Source organism: Solea solea, chromosome 15 (assembly GCF_958295425.1).
Source record: "Solea solea chromosome 15, fSolSol10.1, whole genome shotgun sequence".
Lineage (NCBI taxonomy): Eukaryota > Metazoa > Chordata > Actinopteri > Pleuronectiformes > Soleidae > Solea > Solea solea.
The window spans coordinates 19390876-19416273 of NC_081148.1; the positions used below are offsets into that span (position 1 = coordinate 19390876).

General features: G+C 39.8%; 2 protein-coding genes across 15 annotated transcripts; both read left to right on the forward strand.

The window, feature by feature from the left end:
* The first annotated feature begins 150 nt into the window (after window positions 1-150).
* slf2 (SMC5-SMC6 complex localization factor 2) lies at window positions 151-13741 on the forward strand. 9 transcript variants are annotated; one of them, XR_009242243.1, is made up of 22 exons: window positions 3539-3725; window positions 5422-5933; window positions 6058-6300; window positions 6588-6633; window positions 6718-7952; window positions 8089-8168; window positions 8271-8384; window positions 8500-8667; window positions 9250-9355; window positions 9436-9523; window positions 9614-9755; window positions 9961-10051; window positions 10186-10362; window positions 10508-10602; window positions 10717-10804; window positions 11334-11456; window positions 11571-11648; window positions 11758-11844; window positions 11927-11984; window positions 12095-12311; window positions 12587-12659; window positions 12792-13741. XR_009242243.1 is itself a non-coding variant. In XM_058651482.1 (21 exons), exons 1-21 carry the CDS (start codon window positions 3608-3610, stop codon window positions 12803-12805), a joined length of 3561 nt encoding a protein of 1186 aa, XP_058507465.1. In that variant the 5' UTR covers window positions 3570-3607; the 3' UTR covers window positions 12806-13741. The 9 variants fall into 9 exon arrangements, 8 of the variants coding, with proteins under 8 accessions (XP_058507466.1, XP_058507468.1, XP_058507465.1 ...); XM_058651482.1 differs by lacking the exons at window positions 11927-11984; window positions 12095-12311 and having other exon boundaries at window positions 3570-3725; window positions 6718-7572; window positions 7690-7952; XM_058651483.1 differs by lacking the exons at window positions 3539-3725; window positions 11927-11984; window positions 12095-12311 and adding an exon at window positions 151-346.
* A 419-nt stretch (window positions 13742-14160) lies between these two features.
* washc2c (WASH complex subunit 2C) lies at window positions 14161-25253 on the forward strand. Of its 6 annotated transcripts, none has more exons than XM_058651323.1 (31): window positions 14161-14294; window positions 16065-16208; window positions 16422-16586; window positions 17222-17290; window positions 17381-17554; window positions 17650-17743; window positions 17840-17901; window positions 18011-18067; window positions 18168-18278; window positions 18405-18489; window positions 18703-18762; window positions 18882-19006; window positions 19124-19214; window positions 19296-19349; window positions 19438-19614; window positions 19706-19860; window positions 19946-20056; window positions 20358-20450; window positions 20542-20643; window positions 20730-20837; window positions 20917-21080; window positions 21172-21301; window positions 21425-21859; window positions 22038-22166; window positions 22248-22349; window positions 22443-22517; window positions 22711-22770; window positions 23186-23410; window positions 23529-24227; window positions 24317-24488; window positions 24571-25253. In XM_058651323.1, the coding sequence occupies exons 2-31, from the start codon at window positions 16065-16067 to the stop codon at window positions 24714-24716; spliced, it is 4374 nt and encodes a 1457-aa protein (XP_058507306.1). In that variant the 5' UTR covers window positions 14161-14294; the 3' UTR covers window positions 24717-25253. The 6 variants fall into 6 exon arrangements, with proteins under 6 accessions (XP_058507306.1, XP_058507308.1, XP_058507307.1 ...); XM_058651325.1 differs by having other exon boundaries at window positions 21172-21292; XM_058651324.1 differs by having other exon boundaries at window positions 18885-19006.
* The last annotated feature ends 145 nt before the right edge of the window (window positions 25254-25398 follow it).

The window sequence follows — 25398 nt, forward strand, 5'->3', positions numbered from 1 at the left end:
AGAATTTAAATCTCCCAATTCTGACTAAAATCTCTCTTTTAAATTTCTATTTTAAATTTTTATTTTTTTTTTTACATATGACCCTAATCCTCTTCCGTATATTCCAGTTCAGTAGGTGGCGGTAAATTGCTAACTACTGCCAATAGAAGAAGCCCTCCATGGACTCCAAGTCCCACAATTCTTTTCGTCTAAATATGGTCGGTCCAGTCACAGGCGGGAGGGGGTTCAACTGGGGGATTCGAACGTTGTATCTGTAGCGCCGATGATATTTTCACTGTGTACGGTTATGGGAAGTCCACTGACTGCGGAAAATAAGAAAACCTTCAGAAACTCAAATGAGCACTCGGTAAGAGAGCACACACGGACACTCTTCATACTCCTGACGCTAAAGCTGTAAAAGCGTGTTAGCCGGTTAGCTAAACAAAACACTTCCTGATACAACGGCTCAGACAGTAGTATTATTCATTTGCAGTTAGCACTTTGTTAGAATATGACACTTTATTCACCGCTTATATCATCAAAGTTGTGTAGTTAAAAAGGAGGATAAAACTAACAGCAGTGTGTGTGTGCGCGCGTGTGTGTGTGTATGTATGGGGAGGCAACTTATGTCAACAAAGCACTACGTTTGCTAGTATTCAGCGTAGGTACGGTGTTGTTAGTTCGTTTGCAATTGATATTTGCCGTTGGAACAGTTAAAAGACAATGTTTGTGTCTTTAAATTAATTACGTACTAACATGTTGTGATAGGCGTCAGGTGTGAAGTTTCTGTCGGTTGCGGTAAATAACGCCTCGAGCTGTACTCGTAAATAGTGCTGTAAATCTCCTTTCCTCTTCTTCTTCTTCTTCTTCTCAGTCTCCTTTAATAGAATAGAAGTTACTGACCGGCCACTAACAGTTATTTCCATAAACGTGGAAATAACTGTCAATTCGAGTACTTGTTTGGTCCATAAAATGTTGGTTTCCCAAACCTCAACGTGTTAAATTCATTAACTCACTCATCTTCTACTGCTTTATCCTCCATATGAGGGTCGTGTGGGGTGCAGGTGCCAATCCCAGCTGACATGGGGCAAAAGGCGGGGTACACCCTAGTCAGGTCACCAGTCAATCACAGGGCCACATAGAGACAAGCAAGCATTCACTCGCACACTCACACCTACAGTCACTATCCAATTTGCCTAGTCCCCAACTCACGCACACACGGAGAACATGCAAACTCTACGCACAAAGGCTGTGTCGCGAATCCGGTCTGAACATGGGATCATGGGATCATGGTCTTGTTTTGTCCACAAACCAAAGTCTGTTTTAATTATTTTTTTTTTTATATAGAGCAAAATAAACCAGAAAATATTCCCATCTCAGAAGCTGAAAAATCGCTGTACCACAGAAATGGGTACAGTCCTATTAGTGCAACATATGTTTATAAAAATGTCACATTTAAATACATTTAAAACAACTCTAAAATTCTCAACTCTAAACACACTCAAGTACAAGACTGCTTGTTGTGATGACCTGCTGAAGTTCAAACTGAGTATCAGATTAGGACAGTCAAGTGACTTTGACATTGCCAGACAGTCCCTCTCAACCATCTTCAGGGTTCACATAGAATGGTGCGAAAAAGAGAATAAATATCATCCAGTGAGTGCCATTCTGTGAGAAAGTGTCTTGTTCATACCACAGGTCAGAGAAGAAAGCCTCTGGTATCAAGTCAAGCATTCAAGATGAAAGGCAACACTAAGACTCTGAATCTCTGAACTCACAACACATAGAACCTTTGGTTAGCACTCTCGCCTTGCAGCGAGAAGACCCAGGTTCGAGCCCCGGTTGGAGCAAGGGCCTTTCTGCATGGAGTTTGCATGTTCTCCCCGTGTGTGCGTGGGTTCTCTCCGGGTACTCCGGCTTCCTCCCACAGTCCAAAAACATGCAATGTGGGGATAGGTAAATTGGACACTCCAAATTGACCATAGGAGTGAGTGTGAGAGTGAATGGTTGTTTGTCTCTATCTGTGTGTGGCCCTGCGATGGACTGGCGAACTGTCCAGGGTGTACCCCGCCTATCGCCCGATGTAGCTGAGATTGGCACAGCACCCCCCGCGACCCTCTGGCAGAGGATAAAGCGGTAGATGATGACTGACTGACTAAATAATGTTATAGTTGTCAGGCTGTTGTGATACAAATGTCAGTTCGTCTTGCAGGACACATGTGTTTGGGGAGTAAAGGTGGGTCCCTTTGGCTTTGATGTTTTTGAATCATGAAAGTGCCATCAGTGTCAGAGCAGAGACTGTCTGAGTAGTTGGGCTCTGCTGGGACAACTAACCTAACAGTCTGTTTCTGAGGTCCCCGACCTCACAGCATTCATAACACAAAAGGATGTTGATTAGTGATTTGAGCTAGAGCTGCAACGATGAATGGTTAATAATTTTGGAAACAAAAGACATTTGAAAACGCCATCATATCAAGTTTGTAAAATCAACATTTTCATTATTGCTGACAGTGTTCTGGGGTTTATAGGTTGAGCTCTAATGTAATCATACTAGAAATCCTATGTGTGTTATTAATATAATATTTGAGTTTTGGACAGTAGTTTGTAGTGAATTGAACTGTGTACATTTACATGCCGTTTTTTTTATCAGTAAATGAAAGTAAAATGTAAGCATTTTTGTGAAGACATTGGAAATATGTATTCTTTTATTCCACATATGGATTCACATGTCATATATGCTCGCAAACCCTTGTTGAACAATTGCTAAATTGTTATGACTGAAATGTCTTGGTGCTGGATCTCTGTCCAAGGACAGAATGAGTAGGAAACTGTTTTCACTCAGTGAGCAAGCAGTGATAAGTGCATAAGTTCTTGTATAAAATGTTGCATTTCCTTCTAAGTGTTCTTGTATAAAATGTTGCATTTCCTTCCCCTCCCTGTCCTTGTCCTTGACTGTGCTTTGAACTAGCCTGAAACTGCTGGGTTATTAGAGTAACATTTTGCTCTTTAGTCAAACAGTACTACACCATAGTACCAAGTTTGTGACATTTTTCAAATTAACATATTTTGAATCACTTTTTCTCTCAAGTTGTTCAGTCACAATGACCTCAATGCATGTGTGTAGGAGTTTAAAAAATTTTTTTTTGTCATTGTGAATTATCGTAGTAGCATCATGCAATGTTTTTATAGTTTTTTTTAAAGCAACTTCAAACACTGAACTATCTTATGATAATTTGTCAGATGTAGGTCTCTTCAGAAAGGGAAAGAAAAAACAAAATTGCAGGCCAAATGTTGCACTTTCTCAAACCAAAACACTGTGTATTGTAACAGTAACGGGAATGTTGAGTGTTCCTGCTGATTGTTGCACATCATAGCCCCTGCTTTGAACTTTTCCATAATAATTTCAGATGATGGTCAGCATTTCCAACCATTGTTTTTTTAATTTATTTAAAAAAAAAAAAATCTTTATCTTCCATTATTTCTTTAAAAACAACAACAGCTATGCACCAGAGATAAATAAAACAAAATATAGAAACATATGACCTAATAGACAAAACAATAAATAAAACATACAATAAAACAAAAAGATCACATCATAGTCGATAGAACACACCTCAAAGGCAACACCATGTATATACCTAACCACTGGCTCTGCATTGTCAACTGTATTTTAAATACACATCTTCAAGTTAAAATGTTTCAATCGTGGTTTGTCAACTATCCTGTGACTGAGAGCTACCTGAAAGGTGTGAGGATATTTATTATGTTGCTTATACAGGTTTGACTGTAATTTAATATTTATGAATATAGTATTTAACGAAGCATTGACTAGGGAAATGGTAGATCTATTGGTTTGTCTAGGAAAGGACGGATGTGTTAGTCTATAAGGACAACGTGGTGAGACAGTGGCAGGAAGAGTGGGAGATTGGACAGAAGGGTCAACTTTATCGCTCGCTGCAACCTTAAAAATGGCTGGTTATAGAAAAAGGATCAGGACTTTGTGGATTAGCCGGAGACAAATTTAACATGCTTTATTTTCATGTGGTCGATTCAAAAGTGAAAGGCAACCGCTGTTAATTTGCTTAATTTTTTTAATAATTAAAACAAGTGATAATTTTTCATGTGAATACTTTGTTGTTTCTTTGCTCCATATAACAAAGAAATCATTTTGTAGGAGCCAGTATTGAGCTAATTTAGTTTAGGGTTAGTTTAAATGATTAGTGCAGGATTACTTGTTACAGTGTAATTTGTAAACGGTTAAAGTAGTTAACCGTTGGCCTTAAACCTTTGATTAGATATCTTGCAAGGAAAGGAACGTGGCTTTGTGACCTTTTATCTTGAAATGACATCAGAAGGTCCAAAAAGCCACGTTCCTTTCCTTGCAAGATATTTAATCGAAGGTTTAAGGCCAACAGTTGACTATTTTAATTTACAAATTACACTCAACAACACAGAAATATTCCCATGATGGTTTAACAGCAATATAGCGTAACCTAACATCAGGTCACGCTATATTTCGTTATATTACTGTCAAATCAATACGTCATCATTCATGACCTGGAACATCAAAGGAATAGTTCTATGTTTTGTGGATCCTAAAGAAGCTTGGATGCATGTGGGTAGAAATCTAACTTGGATGTACAAGTTGGCAAGTAGAAATGTATGTGCAAACTCTTCACATGACTCTTTCTTGCCTTGGTGATTGAGGAATTAAAACAGTGCCTACGAGTCAAGCCCATAGAGCCTGCCTACAGCTAATGACTTTCGGTGGCTTTGGAATTAAGTGTACGTTTGCCACTACACATTTAAACAGAATCATTTTGTGGTTTGTGAACAAAACAAGACTTTTGAGAACCTTACCATTTCTAGGTTTTGAAACACTGACAAGTACTCTAGTACTTCTAATATCTAAAAAATGATAGACCGATTAATTGACGATTTATTAGAAATAATCGCTAGTTGCAGCGCTATACCAGTACTACTTTCTGAACATCATATGATAATGCCTTCTTTGTTTGAACAGTACATACATTTTGTCATTTGAAATTTATATATGTATTTTGATAATCTGAAGATAATAAGTAATTTAAAAATCCAAATTGTGATTTAAAAAATCATAAATGGTCATTTGTAAAATTAGTAATATGAAAAGACCTTTGTAAATCAGACATAGGATGGCATGTGTAGACAGCAGCACATCTCTCTCTCTCGTGCACACACACACATTCTTGTTTTGCATTCTTAGTGAAGACACTCAGACCTTAACCATCACAACTAAATGCTTTTGACCCTTGACGCAACACTAACTAAACCCAATTATATCGCCTGCAGTCAACCGTAAGTATTTATGTGTAGTGATGGAATATAAGCCAGAGATATTTTGTTTTTGCACCTGAGAAAAACTTCTGTGTTACATTTTGTCATGTTGCTCCTCTGTTTTAGGGGAAGTCCTTGCACTTCAGCATCATTCCCTACACCAGGAGACTCCAATGAAGCCGCCCCACATCCCGAATGAGCCGTATCATCCACCACCCAGGAGAAAGTTACCACTTCAAAGTCCTGAGCTGTGTCACAGATCAGAACACTTAACTATTTCCTTGGAACCAATCTGTATAATGGACAGCCCAGCTAACATTGGAACCCCAGCACTTCTGTCCAGTCACTGTTCAAGGGAAAGACTTTGTGCAACACGGAACTCTGGTCAACACCCAGGGCCTTTCTACTCCTCACATAATGTTCCATTCAACCAGTCTAACATTCGTGCCTCAGTAGATGGGCAACAGTCCCGGCCTCCCACTGACTTCCATTACATCTCCCCTAAGTGCATGAGGGATGTAAGCAACTACAGTACCTCGTCTTTTCACATGAGGAGAGATCAAGTAACCAAACCCAAGGACACCTTGTGTTTTTCAGGAAGCAAGAATGTAACTGCGATAAATCAAGACTCAAACAAGGTATTGTTTTTTGTTTTTTAATGTGTCCATCAGTAAAGCTTTCTTAAAGCATCTACTTTTTGACCTGTACTACAGCAATAATGTATCGCTGAATTCTTGTGGCTTTTACCATTTAATCTTACAGACTCAACCTAGTGATTTTAGAAGTTTCTTATTTACTCCCCAGCAGCACAGGCCTCATGTGAGCCCACCAGAGAGAGCAGCTGAAGAAGTTTATCCACAGCAACCCTCGTACTGTGAGCCCCAGAGTCCTGGGAACTGCCATTGCCCCCCAAGTTACTGCAAATATCCTCTGAGTAGACGGTCTTCTGACAGAAGAAGTGATGTTGGTGTACCTATGATGCACAGCCCTGCACGCCCTGACCAGGTAGAATTGTTCAGAAAGTGTGATGAATTTATTCCACTAACATAGATGCTGTGATTGTGGTTTCAGATTCAAGTCTTAACGTTTGTTTATTGTAGTATGATATAGTGTATTGCTGTGTTGAGCTGCTGTATACCTTCTTTCTTAGTAGTTATGAATGGCTTTAGCCTACAGCTAGTTGATGGGTTACTTAGGGTTAAAATTTACTGATATTTATTTTATAATATTGTGATAACATGGATTGCTGTTGAAAATTCTCCTGCTAAGGGATCACTTTTATTTTATTGTAGGACCAGCAATATAAACGAGTACCTTCAAGTGTAAAGTCAACTCCAGGTAATATTTTCAAAGTTCAAATTACTTACCATTTTTTGATGTGACTTACATGATTTGGTGAAATAACGCATAGTATTTTCTCAGCAGAGGACTCGCATTGCTCGTCATTGAAGAGGCGAAGGGACTCTGAGGACAACTCGACCAGCCCATCATTAGTGTCTTCATTGAAGTGTTCTTCGGACTTTAAACTGCAACAGAAAACCACAGACAGCCACCTGTGTACAGAGCCAGTATGTGGCCAGTCGTCACATCTGGTTGACACTGATGCACAGGATGACGATTCCAAACATTACATAAGGAAGGCATATATAACTTCCTCTCAGGATCAGATCATCAAGATCAGATTATCTGAAATGCCTGCTGATGGATGTTTGAGAAAAACAGAAGTGGAACCTGTTAGAAAGACTAAATGTAGCACTTTATTCTCCCCCAAGGTCACGAGTAGTTTGCCTCATACGCACAGTACCTCAGTTCTACAAGTGAAGACTCCAAGGACCAAGATGAGCATTGCGTCCAAATCATCCTCAAAGTTAAATTCAGGTTCTCAGGTTGAACTGAATAAAACTGGCCGCCTACGAAGACATGGTGTGATGCCTAATTACACAGATTATCTCTTTACCCCTGATCCCATTTCCTATTTAGTCAGCCCTGCACATAAAACGGCAAAACCTGAGAGAGCTGGATCAACCATTAAGTCTACCATGCCAGAGAAAAGCTGTTCATCCACTACATCCGTTAGATCCAGTACTCGAGTTACTGGATCCTCATGTCAAAAAACTCAGAACTCCACAGTAAGGGGCTTTACTAATGCAGAAGACACCAAAGTCCCTTATTCAGTAGGTAACATACAATTCCAATTGCCTTCTGTAACTTTAGAGAGGATAAAACTTGAAAACATTCCTTCTCGCTCTAAAGACAGTGAACCCATCACCATTTCAGGTAGGCAACTTCAGGGCACGAGTGTTAAATCTGAAGAGGAACACACGACTCTCCTCGCTCACAATGTGACTTCAGTGACGGGCACCACTGCCTCTAAAGAGATGTTTCATTTCACAGAAGTGAAGAAGGAGACAGGTGAAAGGAATGGAAAAAAGACAAATGAAGAAGATTCTGCCGATATTGAGTCTGTAGAACTTGACCTAGACTTCAGCTTTGAGTTAGATGTGGGTTTAGCCCAGAGCTCTCAGAGCAGTGAAGAAGAGCAGCTGCTTTCCTTGCAGGAGATGATTGAGTCGGTTACCAAGCCTCCAGATACACCAGAGAAGGGAGCCTTTTCAGAGCCAAGTACACCTGGAAATCATAGCATGCGGTTACGTGCTGTAAGTTCCTAACGTGTCTTAATTATGTAATAATGTTGTGAATGTCCATTAACCAACTTGCTTGGCTAAACTGCCAGACAATCTTAACTGCCTCCATTTGTATGTCAAGTGTCACCTTTCGTGTTTCCTACCACAGCGATTGTCTTCCCCTACAAAGCCAGGTCTCTACAAAAACAACCTTGATCTACTGCTGAAGGAAATCAACACCAATAAAAAGTATACATTTTTACACCCTTTACCCTTTTAATCTGGTCTTTAGTAGCTGTTCAGAGGAGGAGTTCACTTTCTCCACATTCTTTCTTTTTTTTTTGCTATCAGAGCTAAAAAGAGTGAGGAGCAGCTTCTGTTGATGTGCAAAGAGGACCTGCTGAGAATAGCCAAATTTGAGGAGGACCAGGAGCAACAAGAGGAGGCCATCACCAGTGAACAGCAGTATGGCATTTAGGAGAGCATTGATACATTGTACCTCATCACCAGGACAAAGTCCTTTTACAGCAGTTCCTTTTAAGTGGCATTTATGTGTTTTCTTTGCCCCTTTTTCAACTAGGGAATTTGTGCAACGCTACACATTGATGTCAGATGGACTCAGGGAAGTTCCTCCAGGAGAAGCGGTGTTCAACCTGGAGAAGTTTGGTCAGATATTCAACCAGGACACACTGCAGCTAAGAAAATACATGGTCAAGCCACAGGGGATGGCACAAAAAACTCTTCTTTGGTAAGCTGTCTGTACAGTTAATATTTAGAGCAATAGACTGTACCCTATCAATAGAAGACTACATTTGTTATGGGTACTATAGTTTATCTTTATGGTGACCCTCTGAGCTGTTATGTTGGATTAGCCAAACGTGACGTGAACATTTGTGGTGTCTTCGCACAGCAGATCACAGTGGGGGAAATTAAAGTAATCAAAGGAACAATGGTTGAGCTCCTTTTAAGTTTTCTAAAGACTAACTAAAAGAACATGACTGTCTATATGATTGGTAAAAATCAATGATAGCATGTAGCTAAACAGACTAAAACACCACGTTAGAGATTAATTATGTCATTACGAGAAATGCAAAAAATGGGTACATTATGTAACAATGGTGGTGGGATAAATTACAATGTGGTGGACTGCCACAAAAAAATATGAAAACATCAGGGAATATTTAAGAACATCCAGTATACCAGTACTAAATAACTTAATAACCTCCACACTTCCCTGTGTTATTAACTCCATCCACCCAGCACGTTTGACAGTTGGATTTGTTGTGTATTTAATTCCACTTGTCTTTCTTCCTTCACTTCCATTCCCCAGGTCCAGTCCAGCTCAGCTGAGATCACATGTGACCATGGGGTTGTTTCAAGAGGCGTACGACTGTCAATCGCCTTGTCCAACTCAAGTCAGCCGCTTCCTGTTCAAGGTAGGCTCCCTATAACAGCGTATTAGCAGAGATGCTTGTCCTAATATTTAAGCAGTTAAACTCATTGTTGATGTTGTCAGATGATGTCGGTCCACACGGAGAGGCTGATATCCGAAAAGATACTCGAGGTCCTCCGTGACATCGCCTGCACTGCTGCGTGTCAGATAGGTAAGTATTCCCTCTACGCTTGTGATATTTAGTTCTTTAGACATTTTAACATGTTTTTTTTTTTTTACCTGTGTTAATATTTTTTCTCAGTGGAAAGTGAAAGCCAGCAGTTTAAAGTGTGGGTCCCCAGTTTGGCCGATGTGACACTGGTCCTGCTGAACATGGGAGTTCCATTTGTTTCCCTCTTCCCTTTTGAAAATCTGCAGCCTCAATTCACAGAAGGAGATTTGCTGTAAGTAGCATCATTGTGAATTTTCATTCCCTTTGTTTAAGCATATAGCCGACATCTAGTATTATTTTAATAGGTATTAAAGTTTAAATGTTAGATTGTTGCAGGGCCCACTGATTTTTGGAGTTTTTGGCCTATTCCAAATGAATTTACTGTATGTATGTATGTTTAGTTTCATGCTGTTGAATTTCTGTGTGTCTCTCTGCAGGGAGGATGTTTACATATATAAAAGTGAAAGTCCTTCCCATAACAAGGAACAGAAAACTGTTCCTGAACACAACTACAGCACCATATTGAAGGTGAGACACTAAGGGAAATGGTTAGATGTCTTTTGGAAACCATGTCTCTTGACTTAAAGTAAGTTAGAGTTTGGCAAATTCAATATTATTCATGACTTGTTTTTTTTCTTTTTCCGCCGTGTCCTTATCTGCAGTATCTGTCTCTCTGTATGGGCCTGTGTCCACGAGCATACAGCGACGATGAGCTGCTTTTGCTGCTCTCTGTGTTGGAAAGAGTGAGCCTTGACACTCAGCTCATCCTCCAGCCCAGTGTGGAAATCTTCCCTCTTCTATATAAAATTCTCAACAACTTCAGGGACTGGAAATCTATGGTGAGTGCATGACACGGGTCATTTTATATAATCATTAGTGTGTTTATGATATTGTACTCACTATGTCATTCATGATGAAACTAAGCTTTACGTGCTGTTTCCTCTTGTGAATTTCTAACTATATGACTGTATAAAATCTATTTAGCTGCCCAGAATCTGTCTGGCCCTTACTGATCTGACAGATGACCACCACAACATGTGTCTGCTCATTCAGCAGCTGCCTGACAACAAACGTGGAAAGTATGTCTTGTTTTTTTCCTCCTTTTCTTACCATTGCTTTCTGAACTATTTGTATTTATTGCAGTGTTTTTGTTTTTAACATGTATTGTGGCTTAATGTCTCTTATTTCTCCAGGCAACTGCGCCAACATCTGAGTCTGTCTATGATTTCTAAACTGTTGAATGGAAAAAGCACATACAGGCCTACAGAAGAAGAGTTTCAGGTAACCTCTTACAGTCCATCTCAGGCCTCATAAGGACAATATTTTTGGGGTTTCTGGTCTCAACAGTGAATATCTGCACTGAGACTTGTTTACCATTTGTCAGAAATTGTTTAGAATATAATAGCCTTTACAGTTCAACTGCTACAGGTTAAGATGCAAAATAGATCTCATCTGTGACTGGATTATTTGTTTTTCCAGGCTTTGACAAATCCCTTTTGTTGGCTGTCTACATATGACTCGAGTAGGGCTCCAAATAACGAATAGTGATTATTTTCTTGATTAATCGATGAATTGTTTGGTCCATAAAATGTTGATCAGTGTTTCCCCAACCTCAAAATGATGAGGTTCCCAAACATCTTGTTTTGTCCACAAATGTTTTTTTTTTTATTTCTTTGTTATATGGAACAAAGACACTAGAAAATAATCACATTAAAGAAGCAGAAAAATCTGAGAACTTGGTTGAATTATGAAAGAATCTGTCATCAAAATAGTTGATGATTAATTAATGATTAATAAATGTGGTTTGTAGCTCTCTGCGCTGAGGCCATATTTGCCCGCTATGCAACCTTCCACCATTATTCAAGGAATGCTGAGCTCCTCCAGCCGGAGTTGGAGAGATAAAGATGAGGATATGGCTTATCTAGACCAACAGGTGAGAAAAGTCAATACCTTAAGCTACAAAATATCCCTTATTAAATACAATTTTAGATTTGTCTGTTTTTGTTGGCATTCATCGTTTTGTGAATTAATTTTTTATATGTTTCAGTCCTACTACCTCTGCTATAGCCTGCTGACATTGACAAATGAGGCTTCCAACTTTCAGTCTTTCCCAGCCCATCAGAACGTATGACTTGTCCTAAATTATTTTCTCTTCTTCCTGGTCTTGTTTCTTGTGTGTTAATATTGAGCTTCTCTTCTTTCTTTTTTTTCTTTTTTTTACTTTTGGCTCTCAGGACCAGCTGCTGTGTCTGTACTCTGACCTGGATGTACATGTTAAGTGTGACATCAGGGAGAGTGAGAAATGTCTGTACCGAAGCAAGGTGAGCATATCTGTGTGTGTGTGTGTGTGTGTGTGTGTTGTGCTGTTGATCTAGACATGGTGTTTCTGGTGTCATGTTTTAGCGTCAGTCAGTCAGGAAGGGAGGGAGGAAAACTTTGAAGATCAAGCCTGGTGATTAAGGTTGTTAAGAACATCAATGACGACATATTGGAAACAATAAAATATTTTGTGATGGTGTCTTTTGGTTTTTGGATCAATAATCCTCTAAATTACCACTTGTCCAATATCAGGGTCAGTAGCTTGAGCAGAGAAGCCCAGACTTCCCTCTCCCCTGCCACTTTGTCTGGTTCTTCCTGGGCTGTCCTGAGCTGTTCCCAGGCCAGCCGAGAGACAGTCTCCAGCGAGTCCTGGTTCTTCCACCTCATCTGGCTCCTCATGTGGAGGAGCAGCGGCTCTTCTCTAACCCCTTCCAAATGACTGAGCTTTCATTCTCACCCTATCTCTATGGTCAATATCTAAATCAATCCAAATACTTTACTAGTTTCTCTTTGTTTGCAAAAGAGAGTGCAGCTGGAGGTCATTTATATGATATACTACACTATTATTGCTTTTTCACAAAACTCCCAAAACCTCAATTTTCCTTCTCATTTGACGTAAAACTTTATACTGCTTTCTGATATACTGGCTTTGCTCCAGGATGCACCTGTTGGCAGGGTTTATTTAAACTCCCCTCTGTTTTCTGAGTAAATTTGTTAATCTCAACCTTTGTCTCATCTTGCCAGGTAAAGGATTTAGTTTCCAGAATTGACATCAAGTGGCAGAATATGCTTCAGAAGACCAAGCCCTTCTATTCATGTAAATATTTGTTGTTTTTTACCCTTTTGTCTCGGATTATACACTAGTCACTAAATGCCAGTCCTGTTTCTGAAAAGTTAGGATTATGATTCTCTTCTCACTTCTTTGCATTGATGTATTTTCATCCCTTAGGGTCTGCTGTATGATCACTGGCAACCTCAGTAGCCGAGAAGAGGATGGCATATGGATAGGGACGATGAAGAGGATGTCCAGATGGAAGAGGACAAAATCCAGTGGACGGCAGAAGAGGCAATTGTTCTAGAAGATTAAAGGCCCAGTGTGTAAGAATTAGAGACTGCGAAATGCAACAGAGGGCTCCTCCACTTCCACTGCTGACCACACTGAGGCCTTTACATACAACGGAGGATGTCGTTTTTTGATTTCATATTTTGCTTCTGCTTTAATGTGTTTATATACAAACCGTATATTTAATTCTGCCAATAAACTCTCCATATACGCACAAATTACACACTGGGCCTTTAAGTACAGGTTCTATATGTAGTCTTTTGCTTTTAAATGACCAAGTAATTTACAGAATGTACCATACATATGGTATTGTGCTTTTTTTTTTTTAGCCCAGTAAGTTAAATATTTGATACCTTGATCCTAAATGTTGTTTCTTAATTTGGCAGTGATGGCAGTGTCTGTGATTTAAATATCATTAACAAGTTGGTTATTTATGCCAATATTCTGCTGGATTTGCAATACAGCGGCCGCTAGTCAGTGCTTTACTGAACTATTACTTGTTTGTTTCCTACAGTAATTAAAGTTATACTTGTCATTGCAGGAAAAACAGATGAGGCGTTTCTAATAATATTAATGGTCTCGGTTCTATTAAAATATTTCTAGGAAGCCGCATCACACTGTACCATAAAGTTCTGAAACAGAATTAGTTCAGCAATCAATTTCCTACAGGTTCCTTTAAATTTTTTCAGTGAAAAAGGCCTTTAAATTGTCAATATTGTTCTTGTACATAATGTTTTGTTTTATTGTAATATTTACTCTTGTGTTGATTGTGCATGTGTTTTTCAGTTATTAAACTATTTTGAAATACAGAAAATAAACTTTATTTACAAATTCTAAGTAAATTGTGTCTGAAATGTATGACATTGTTCACTCATATGCTATAATGAGGCTTCTGCACACAATCCATAAATATAAAGATGGAAAAACATGTTATGAGACACTTCTGCCTTGTAATGTGAACATAGTCAATGATTCTGCAAGTGTTTTTGTGATTTGGAGCCTAAACAGAAATAGGATATGGTTTAAATTAAAGCGTGTTTTTAAATTAAATCACTTGAGCAATTAGGCATTAAATTGGCTGGGTTTAGATTAAATGTGATATATCTCTCGGTTGCAAATGAGCATAAACTTCAATGAATGGTTTATCCCAAAGACAAGGCCGGGTTGTTTTCCTTCTCATCCACCGCAGTTATTGGTTTGTTCCGCTCCGCCCCGATTTGACTGGGTTGCCATGCAACGGGTAGTCAGGTGACTGTCTGCAGACAGAACATGGCTGACCTGTCAGAAGACCAATGAGGGGACGGCCAAATTTAGCATAATCGATCTTATTTATTTTTTTTACGTCGCTTACAAACACAGTTGACCGTCGTGGACAGCAGCGGATTGAAGGTGAGCAAGAGAGCGTTTTCATATGCGTGGATGTGATTCTACCCCTCGTTCCATGGGGCAGCTAGAGCTAACGCTAGTGTTGGCTAGCTAAGTTGGGCTAGCTGCTAGCCAAACCATCTTAGCTTTCTCTTCTCTTAGGCGAAAAGTCTTATTTGAATGAAAGCGAGTTGAGGTTAATAATGTTTGGCCAACTTTATGTAGACACAAGTTATCTTCCTCTAATTTGCAACGTCATGGTCACAGTTAGCTTAAGTGTGTCAGCATCAGTTAAAACAGGAGCATTCAATTAAAATTCAGAGAGGTCCTGTTAACCCTCAGGCATCAGTTTAATTTACTACCCTCTTAAGTCATTAAGGACAAAAATGTCCACTTCCAAAAAACTTCTATAGACTAAAACATTTGCAAATTAATATATTTTTTTCTGCATTCATCTTATAAACAACTTCAGCCCTACACAAAACTACCAAACATTCAATCATGTTGAGGATTTTAACCCTTTTTATTCGCCAGTTTGATTACTTGATGTCATTGTTGTTCTTTATGAACTTCTTTATTAGCCAAAAATATTGACTTTAAAGCATTATTAGTTTTTGTGTAGCATCAGATTTAAAATGTACTATACTCTTATGTCATTAAGGACAAGGACTTAATGACATATCCATCACTGTACAACCTCCAGACAGAGTGTATCAGACTTAGCATGTTTACATTGGTAGTCAATTGGTCAATATGGATCAAGTGAATGAGGGAAACTGACCGGAAGTTACCTGGCTGAAGAAGAGGGAGTTTGCAGGGGGATAATGGCAGAGAAAGCTACGTTAAGAGATGCCCATACACGTTAAATACATAGACTGTGTGCACTTTGTTCTTTACGTTGTGAATAAGTAGAGAATAAATGTATCGCTATGTGATTGTTTTGCAACATATCTTCACGCACCATATGGCTTAAATGAACATGTGCAGCAACAGGTTGAAGTAGAATTTAGCAGCAACTAGGAGAAATCTGCAAAATGTGCATATCTATTGCAGTGTGCACAAAAGTCTTCAAGGCTTATTATTGTACTCCCTTAACATGAATGCATGTCACATTCCAAAGCATAGCATAGCAGAGGTGGGCTCAGTTTGTAGTTAGTTTGCACACTCTGGGGTGAATGATCTTTAAACAACTGAATAGAGGGGCAGTAGTTGTTACTTCATACAGGTTGTTCCTCAGTGGGAGACATCTGTTTTTTTTTTGTTTTTTTTTACTTTGTTGATGCTATTCATAGAATAAAAGTAGTGTTTGATCAGATCCATGTCTTGTTTTTAGGAGAAATTGTCACTAAATGTTATACTTTGGGCTTTTCAGTTCTATGCCTTGGGCGGAAACAGGTGCAAATATGCAAATATAAAGCAAATAAGAGTAAAGAGTGTTTGTTTAAGTATTTTTTTTTATGGATGTGCTTTTGAACAATTAATGGTACAATGTTGCCACATTTATTAAATTAAACAACATTAAAACACAAATCTGTATAGTTTATCCTCCGTGGGCAATTGTAAATTAATAGTGGTTCAAAATGGCAGCCTCTGTAGAACTAACTTGGCTCCTGATAAAAATTTAAAAAGTAAGGGGTAATAGAAAAACAATTCACACAAACGGGAGATTGAAAAAAAAAATTAAGTATAATTATTTTGTCTTCAGTCTTCAATTTCTGCCAAATAACTTCCCCTAAATTTTACACACTGGACCTTTTTAAGGTTTTTTAATAACAGAAAATTGTCTTGTTGCAGATGAGCGGTTTGCCAGAGGGAATGGCAAATGGCCCAAGCCGGAGTGAACACTTGGAGAAAGATGCTCAGATATGGGAGAGACCCTGGACTCTTGAAGAAATGCGACAGGGCAGTGCCAACTGGTCTTTGGCAGCTGACTCAGGGGTGAGTGGAAATGGCCTCCCCAGCTTTGATTCAAGCCAGTGAAAACAGACATTTACCATCGTCATCTTGGTCTGCATAGTCTGAAAAGTGCTGTGTTATTCCTTTAGACGTCAAGAGTAGGCATTGTGAAATATGTTCTGTTCTGCTCTGATGTGATGAAAGTAACTCTGCAACAATGTGCTCTTTCAATAACGGTTTCCCCCTCCTTCACAGCTCTTCCTGTTCCTTCAAGACTTCTCCCACAGAATGCTGTCAAAGACTCATGAGATTGAAAAGCAGTTGGACTGTCTCATCCGTGACACCAAGGCCACAGACAGCTGTCTACACACTGTCTTCAATGACTTTCTCATGCTCTCCAACACACAGTTTATAGAAAACGTAATGTATATGATTGACATATTTTCCATCTGTTGTTTTTGCTTTTTATGGTAACAACATTGATGATTCGACTTAAGCCTTGTTCATACTTGTGTGAGGCCCCGCAGTGCAGACTTCCATTGAAGGCACACGCACTAGGAGCAGCTGCAGAGGCGTTGATGGTTGGCGTGTGACTCTCGTCAGTATGCTCCGTCTTGCAAGGCAGTGTAACAAGAAACTAGTCTGGATAAACTGGAAGTTAACCAGATCTGGAATAGATTTAGTGAATCCTTTTTTCTCACACACACTGTAACCTTCTCTCATTTCTGCATTTGAGTTTTGTTTCACGCCTCACACATCGTATGAGCTGCATTTAAAGCAGTAGACCAGATGTGTGAATCTCAGTGTTTGATTACAGTTTACATGTGACTCCTGTCCTGTGTTGACTTGTTAATTGCTCCATGAAAAACTCCTCTCCAGGACTCCATAACCATGTGATCATCTCTCTGGTCTTATAAAGCTGCTGATGCACTGATGCATACATTGCACACAATTCATGCATTGTTTCTAAAAAATGTGCCAGCATTGATTACTTCAGGAACATTTGTTACCTGCTGGGTAAGAGTAACGTCTCCCTTTTCTGTGTCCTGTCGCAGAGAGTATATGATGAAGAGGTTGAAGAAACTGCACCAAAGGCTGATGCTTTGGAGAAGCAGCCTGAACAGGTATGTGGAACTTTTGTCTTAACATTTGCTGGCGTAGAAAGACTGAATCATGCATATAAATGTCGCTGTCATGAATGTTTTTGCCTGTAGGAGAAGACTCGAGAGCAGAAAGAAGCAGAGTTGATACCTAAGATGCAGGAAGCTGTAAATTATGGTTTGCGAGTTCTGGAGTCAGCCTTTGAGCATTTGGACATCAAAGCGGGAAACTCCGATTCAGAGGACGAGGAGGTCACTGACAGAGTGGAGGCCATCTTAGAGCCCAAGGTGAGCATATAAGCAAATTGCAGTTCATCATGATTATAGCAAGAATGCGTGTGTTTACACATCTTCTAAATCTTGTTTTTGCTGTTGTCATTCAGGATCTTTATGTGGACAGACCACTTCCATATCTGATCGGTTCCCAGGCGTTCATGGAACAGGAGGATGTTGGACTTGGTGACCTCTCAAGTGATGGTAGTGTACTCATTGCAGTGTCCTCAGGTTCCATCAGCACTCACACAATGTAGAGTTCTTGTAGCTCAATGTGTCCGCGTGTAATTCTCTCTGCAGAAATGTCAGTTGACAGTGATCGAGACAGCGTGGTCGAGAGTGAAGATGACAAAGAGGCAGTTGTAAGATTCTGTATTTTTTTTTTTTTTACAGTATCATTCAAGTCTTGTAAAATTGAAAACTTCTTCAATTATTATTATTATTTTTATATTTTATTTATGTATTTTACAGCACTTGGATGAGGATTTTAATCCAGAGGAAGACGAAGGTCAAAATAATTTTAAGAAGGTAAACTTGCATGAACTTCAAAGATTTTATTTAAAACATAAAATAAAATATTTAAAATAAAACATTTCTAAGTTAACATTCTCCTCCGTTACTTCTCTAGAAGTCATCCATGTTGAGTTATGAGGATGACGAGGAGGATGAAGAAGATGAGGACTCTGACATATTTGGAGAATCAGACAAGGACGACGATGATGACGACGACACCACAAAGGTACGTCTCTTTATGAATTTAGAGATGGATTTCCCATAGGTGTATTTGTAAATGATGTCCGAAAGCTTTCAGGCATGTTGCTCCCTCAGGTAAAAATAGACTTCTTTTTTGAAATGTCACATTCAGAACACTGGCCCATCATCCTTTGCTGATGAGCTGGCAGCACGTATTAAAGGTGAACCACTTCACAAACAGGAAGGAGATCGTGCATGTAAGTCCCTGTCACAGCCGGTAGCATTTTGTGTCATCTCACTTTGATTTTTCATTTATTTTTTTCATTCCTTCCTATCAGAATATGGTTAATTTCGTCAAACCACCAATGTGTTTATTTGAGATTTTACTTGAAAGCATGTCAGGGATGAGAGCCATCACTGCATGTGCATGTTTATGGATGTTTTCTTTCTGCCATGTCATGTCTTGGAAGCACTGGCATCTAAGAAGAAAAGTAAAGGCAGAAAAGAAGCAAAGACTTCCAAGTCACAGGGTAGGACTTCCATGTGTTGTGTGTACAATCTGATCCTCCTCCTCTCAACATTAGTTATCTCCACAGCATTCCAGGTGTGCCTCGTGTGTCTCTCAAAAGTTTTGTCTGTGTTGTAACAGCAGCTGAAGACGACAGTGATGACATGTTTAAACCGCCAAAGATGGATGACGAAGACTTCTCCCCATTTGGAGGGAAAGGTGGGCTCTTCAGCGGAGGGAGAGGCCTTTTTGACGATGACGATGAGGTACATTTAAATAATAACTCCCAGTTTTCCTTCTCAGTCTGTTTAATTCCACACTACATACATACATTTTGCCCTGCAAATCCTAAATGGTGCTGTATTTATGGTTACGTCATTCAGGGTGATCTTTTCTCTGAGGCACCTAAACCTTTTGTGCCTGAAGAGACAAGAGCGGTGAACGAAGGCACCAAAGGCACGGCTCAATCTGCAGGTAACGTACAGCTGATCGGATGTGTACAGACAAATTGAGAAAAGTAGAGATTGTTGCATAACATTTCTTTTACTGTCTAAGAATCTGGCAAACCTGGAAAGAAGATTCCAACAGGTGGTGTTTCAATATTCCCAGGTAGCAGCAGTCACTTGTATTACGGCTATTTCTATTTATTTTTTTATTCACCTTGTCATCTAGACACTAATCAAATGACCTTGTACAGATAACAGCCTGTTCAGCTCAGGGAATGACTCGGATTCAGTGGGAAGCAAGGAAAATGGAATTCCAGTTCCCAAGGCCAATGCTCCTCCCAAACTGGTTCCTACAGCAACTGCTGTTGTTGGAGGAGGGCTGTTTGATGAAGATGAAGAGGAGGATGACTTCTTCAGTGGCACAAGTTGTAAGTGTGTGTGTGAGAATGCCCTCTACAGTGCTACAGTTTAAGTTCAGGTTGAATCCTTACCCCTTTTTTTTCCCTCCTACTTCTCCAGCTGAAAAAGACAAATCAAAACCCAAGAAAGCCGTTGACCTCTTTGATGAAGATGATGAAGATGGGGACATATTCAGTAATAAGTACAGTCCACCAAATCCAGCTCAGCCCAAGAAGGAGGTTGTGGTAGAACAGGAGAAACCACCTGAGAAGAAGGTAAACATCATACATATGCAGGATAAGGGTTGTGTTGCCTGAGTTTTTATGGTATGTTTAAGACTAAATTGACTGGTATGTTTAGATGCCGGCTGGGGCGATCTCCATGTTTGGCCCTGGAACTAAAAGCTTGCTCAGTGAGGGCCTGAAAAAACGTCGACCTTCTACCAGCGAGGAGTCTGAGAAATCTGTGGAGGTCTGAATAGTTCTTTGTGTAACAATGTGCTCCACACAATATCAAATGTGGTTCACATTTGATATTTGGAGAGAGAAAAAGTTTTGCACTTCTCCCATTTAAAATTGTTTTAATATTCGTTCCAAAAAAGACTTATCAGAAAGATGGAGCTGCTACTTCATTAATGTTTGCTCATAATCAAACCTTGAAAAAGGACATATATACTTCTGTCCTCTATCTATACTCTGCATCAGTATTAAAACTTAATTAGAATTTAGAAATCTCTTTAGTAAATGTCACATTGTCTAAATCTTTGTTTCAGAATGGTCCTGCTCCTGATGTCAGTAAAGCTGCTGCCAAGCCAAGTCCGAAACCCCAGACCAGAGGCCTCTTCTCTGATGATGAAGATGCACAAGTAAGACTTTTTCTATCTTTACTGTGAATAATATTGATAAATAAAATGTATATATGAATCATATTGTCTACTTCTTTGTCCTGTTCTTTAGGTATTTCCAGCCATTCCCAGAAGTCAGTCTAAACCAGAACCAACAAGTCAGAGCAAAACCAACAAGGCCCCTCTGTCATTCTTTGATGATGAGGAAGAAGAGGTGGCTCACACTGAATTTAATTGAGCTTGTTTTATTTAATTTTTTTCTCCAAGTACATTACTGTAATCTGTTTCTTTATTTTGCAGGATCTGTTTGCATCTGCATCTAAATCTAAACCAAAAGCAAGTTCAGCTAAAGTGTCCCCGCTGCAGCCCAGTAAAACCACTTCCAGCTCCCTCTTCAGTGATGATGAGGTAAACAACATTCAAATGTGGAACAATTTTTCTGCTGCTTCTCAGTATTTAGTTGATCATACATTTTCTTGAATGACAGGACCAGTGGATAAGTAATACAACAAAGACGGAGACCAAGTCTGGAGGAATGAGGCCCAGTGTCAGCGCCCCCTCCAGTTTCCCCAGTGCCAAAACAACTCCGAAGAGCATCCTCTTTGATGATGAAGAGGAAGACGATCTGTTTGCTCCAACACAAGAGTCGAGGTATTCATAGAACTAATGTTTTTTTACTCTATTACTTTCTTAATTTTGCATGGCCATGGATTCTTATCTGTTATCGTTCTGTTTCTTGTAGTCAGAAGAAGACACAGAAAGTTGCACTGTTGTTTGAAGATGAGGGTGACGATGAAGATAAAGGGTCCCTTTTTGGCATTAAACCTGATGTCAACACGAACACTGCAGCACCAGCTGCTAAAGTGAGCGCGGTAACTAATGCTTTGTCTTTCATGTTTGTTATGAAAAACCTGTTGGCTCTATGAGTGTGTCACATAGGTTTATGTATTTGCATTATCTCCCACACTGAGATTGCATTTCTTTTAATACTTCAGACACCTGCCATGGCCTCTGAGTCCTCCTCCCAGTTACAGAAATCAGAGGAAGTTGCAGTTTCTCCGTCAGAAGCCCAAAACAAAGCTTTGCAGGTGGAGAAACCAGTTGCAAAGACTCCTCAGACACTCTCGGCATCACCGGCTCCACAAAACACTGAAAGTAAAAAGAAACCCGCCGGAGCCGTCAGTCTCTTTGGAGGCATTGATGTACTTGAAAAGAAGACGACGACGAGCTTGCTGGATGAAGACGATGATGACAATGATGGTGGCTTCCTGTCTAAGGCCAGTCCGCCACCAAATGTAAGGGAGGAGAAGAAAGAAAACAAAGTTATCACAAAAACTGTGAGTCTGTTTGAAGATGAGGATGAAGGTGAATCTGAGTGGACCGATCCCATCTTTACACCAAGTAAACCCACAGGCAGAAACACACAGAAGGTTTGTTTTTGTAAGAAAGAAGTCAAAGATATGAATTGTTTCCAACATGTATGTGTTTCAGTTGATTACTTGGCATAAAACAAGAAATATGAATCATGAATAGAACATTTAAAATTGCAGCCCTTGTGATTTGCTGATTCCGTCGTTACTATTAATTGTTCTGTCCTCATTTTTACAGCCTTCCGAGGAGCAACCACAGGTAAAGAGCACGGGTGTTTTCCAGGACGAGGAGCTGCTGTTCAGTCACACGCAGCAGAAGGACAACGACCCGGATGTTGACCTCTTTGCCACCTCAGGGAAAGCTGTGGTCAGTATATTAGTCTTATATCTGTATACTAAATGCATATGCCATCACTAGATGGTAACTATACGATTTTCACGCTTTTAGAGCCCCAAGCCCAGCTCAGCGAAGGCAGCAGCACAAAGTCTGTTTGCAGATGAGGATGAAGATGACCTCTTCGCCTCCACCAGGCCAAAAGCTCCTCCTCCGGTAGCTGTCTGATTACTGAAGTCATCAGAATAAGGTGGACTCCTGCCTCCGAGCTTTGTGTATAAACGTTGTGTCTTTAATTTTCATTCACAGAAGGTGGCAGAGAAGCCCAGTAAACCTGCTGACACTGCGCCACTAGCAAATCCAGAATCAGTTTCAGAGATACAGGTGAGCTTGTGATGTGATGTATTTTGTTTTATGAGGATATGTGTGTGTGTATGTTTTTTTTTTGCTTTGTGTTAACTGTTCTTTAATACATTGTAATTTACTGCTAATTTAAAAAATGTTAATATATGTAGATGAACTGAAAAATTCCTTTTATTGGATAAAAATCTGATCCTGCTGTAATCTGACTACACAGAAGCCTGCACCATGCCCTGTAAAACCTAAAGATTCCTCATCAAGGATTGGGAAACTTCAAGTAATTTTTTTTTGATGAATTTAAACTTACCACCTGACATTTTCACTCTGATTCCTCCTGGGGAAATACTCTCTTATTCCCACATGCACATGTTCTCTTTTAATGTCTCTTTTCTCTGGGCTTTTTAACATTCACATTCAAAATCTTGGCTGTGACGCAGCTGCATGGCTGTCAAAGTAGAGAAAATGTGCTCACTGATTCTTTTAAGTTTCAGTAGATTTTTCTCATGCGTCTTATTCTTGCCTCATTTATATCCATTGTTCTGGTTTCTTTATTTCCCTCTGAATGACCTGCTCCATGGAAGGAAAGCTGTAATTAGATGAAAGTTTAGTTTTGAGGCCTAGATCAGGATCCATGGTGTCTTTTTCTCCATGATAATTGTTTCCACTGGTGCGTCTGTTCATTTTACACTCAGGCAAATCTAAAGATCAATACTGCTGCGTTGCTACCTGGTGCTGCTCCCAGTTTGGCAGGTGCTATAAGCGTAATCCCAGGTATGGGTCCTAGTTCCTCGTCTGGAGTGTCTAGCTCCAGCCTGAGCCCCAGCCCTGCCACAACTCCTGTAGGAGCCCAGACAGACGGTGAAGCAGTGAGCTTCGACACCCCAGTCCAGGTCACGACACTGCAGAGCGCACACAAGGTGGATATTTGATTCAGTGTCTTCTTATGTTGAATTCTTTTAGTTGCTATTTATTGCCTCTTATTTCTGGTGTTTTGTTGTTGTTGTTGTTGTAAACTCATCTCATCTGTATTTGCAGAGTCGCACCAAAGGTGCTGTTCATCGTAGACCCCAGTCCAGAGCTGCACGACAGCACGCTGCTCAGAGGTCAGGCAAAGATAAAGAAGAGACTGTGAGTGGAGACGTTCTGGGGCCAAACCCCAGTTTAGCCCTACCCTTACCAGACAAATCCGGCCAGTCAAGTGCAAGTCCGACTCTACCAAACTCATCCGCACCCACAACCTTGCCCACCTCACCTTCTCAGCCTTCAGTACCTGAAGTGTCAACCAGACCGTCTGTGCTGGCATTACCACTATCTAAAGACACTGGGAAGAAAGACTCTAGTAAGGTCCGAACAAAGATGTTGCCGTCTTCTGATGAGGACGACCTTTTTGGCTCTGACAGTCTGTTTGAGGCCACCTCAGTCACCAACACGCCCTCCTCCACCAAACAAACAACCAAGAAGACACCACCTCAGGCCAGTAGTGGAGTGGAATCGAAGGAAGACAAAGACAAGAGCACATTCCCATCCATTTTTGATGCCAATACTGATGACCTCTTTAAAAAAGTCAAACCAAGGTCTACGACTAAGAAAGCCAAGGCCTCGCCCTTCTTGGAAGATGATGACGATGAGGACGATGACGATATCTTTAGAGTAAGCAACAGTTCCACTCCCTCATCCACCAGTAGTAAAGAAATCAAGAACAGCAAAAGTTTTTTAAAACAGGACATTTTCCAGGTACGTTTGTTTTTCATTCATGGTCATTTTGTCAGGGTTTGTCTGCTTTACCATCTATAAATTTGTCTTACCTTATTGGATATTCTTAGGATGAAGTAGCCACTGTGCCTAAAGTTCACAAGAAGCACAAAGAGAAGTACATTGACGCCAGTTTGTTTGATGACAATGTGGACATCTTTGCCGACCTGACAGACACTTTAAAACCAAAACAGAAGTCCAAGACAAAGGGAGAGACCAAGTCAATATTTGACGATGATATGGGTAAGCAGTAAGAAATATTTAGCAGGCTTGTCTTTTTTTTAACTAAGTAACGTGTCCATCTCTGTCTCATCCTTTTTTTCAGATGAAATCTTCTCACCAAGCACAGCAAAAACAGTGTCAAAGGCTCCCAATAAATCAAAGAAGAAGCCACCGTCACAGGAAACCAGTGCAACAACCGATCCGATCAGCATATTTGATGATCCACTCAATGCTCTTGGTGGGAACTGAACTGTTGTTTCCCAAGAAGCCACATGTGTACACTTGTTGAATGTGGATGGTTTATTTCCTCATCTGGATCGCTCAAAGACGGGATTGCACTCTTAATGTTGGTGGCAGAATATTTGTCCATATGAATCCCTGTAAATTCTGTGGCTTCTTTTTGGCAGATAACAATGCAATTGAAAATGATTCCAGTCGTCTTCTGGCAGCAAAAAAAATCATCTTTAATTCCTATAATAGTTAATGTTGATCTTGATTTTACATGATAGCACTTTATGAGCATACCATTATGCTTAGCCTCTAAGCCTGCAGAAATAAACAGATTATTGTTTTGTTTTGAATACGTTTTCTTTTGGCTTTGCCATGTTGAGAGTCCGTGTCTGGGTTTGTGCCATATCTTGGTTATGAGAAATCGATGTGTTTTCTTAATGTTGCAGGCATTTTGACAATGTTTTTATTAATAGAGATTCATGGATTTCTTAACTTTGGCTGTGATGAAAATGAAAGTAATTTTTAATAACTAAAAAGGAAACATATTTTATGCTTTTTTTGAAATGTGTGTGATTATTTCCCAATCTGTGACTCCTTGTGCACTCATTTTCACCTATTTGCCAGTTAATGCAAGTATTGTTGTGCTTTCTTACATATTTTTTACACAGACGTGTTTTGAACAGCGGTCCAATTTTTGTAA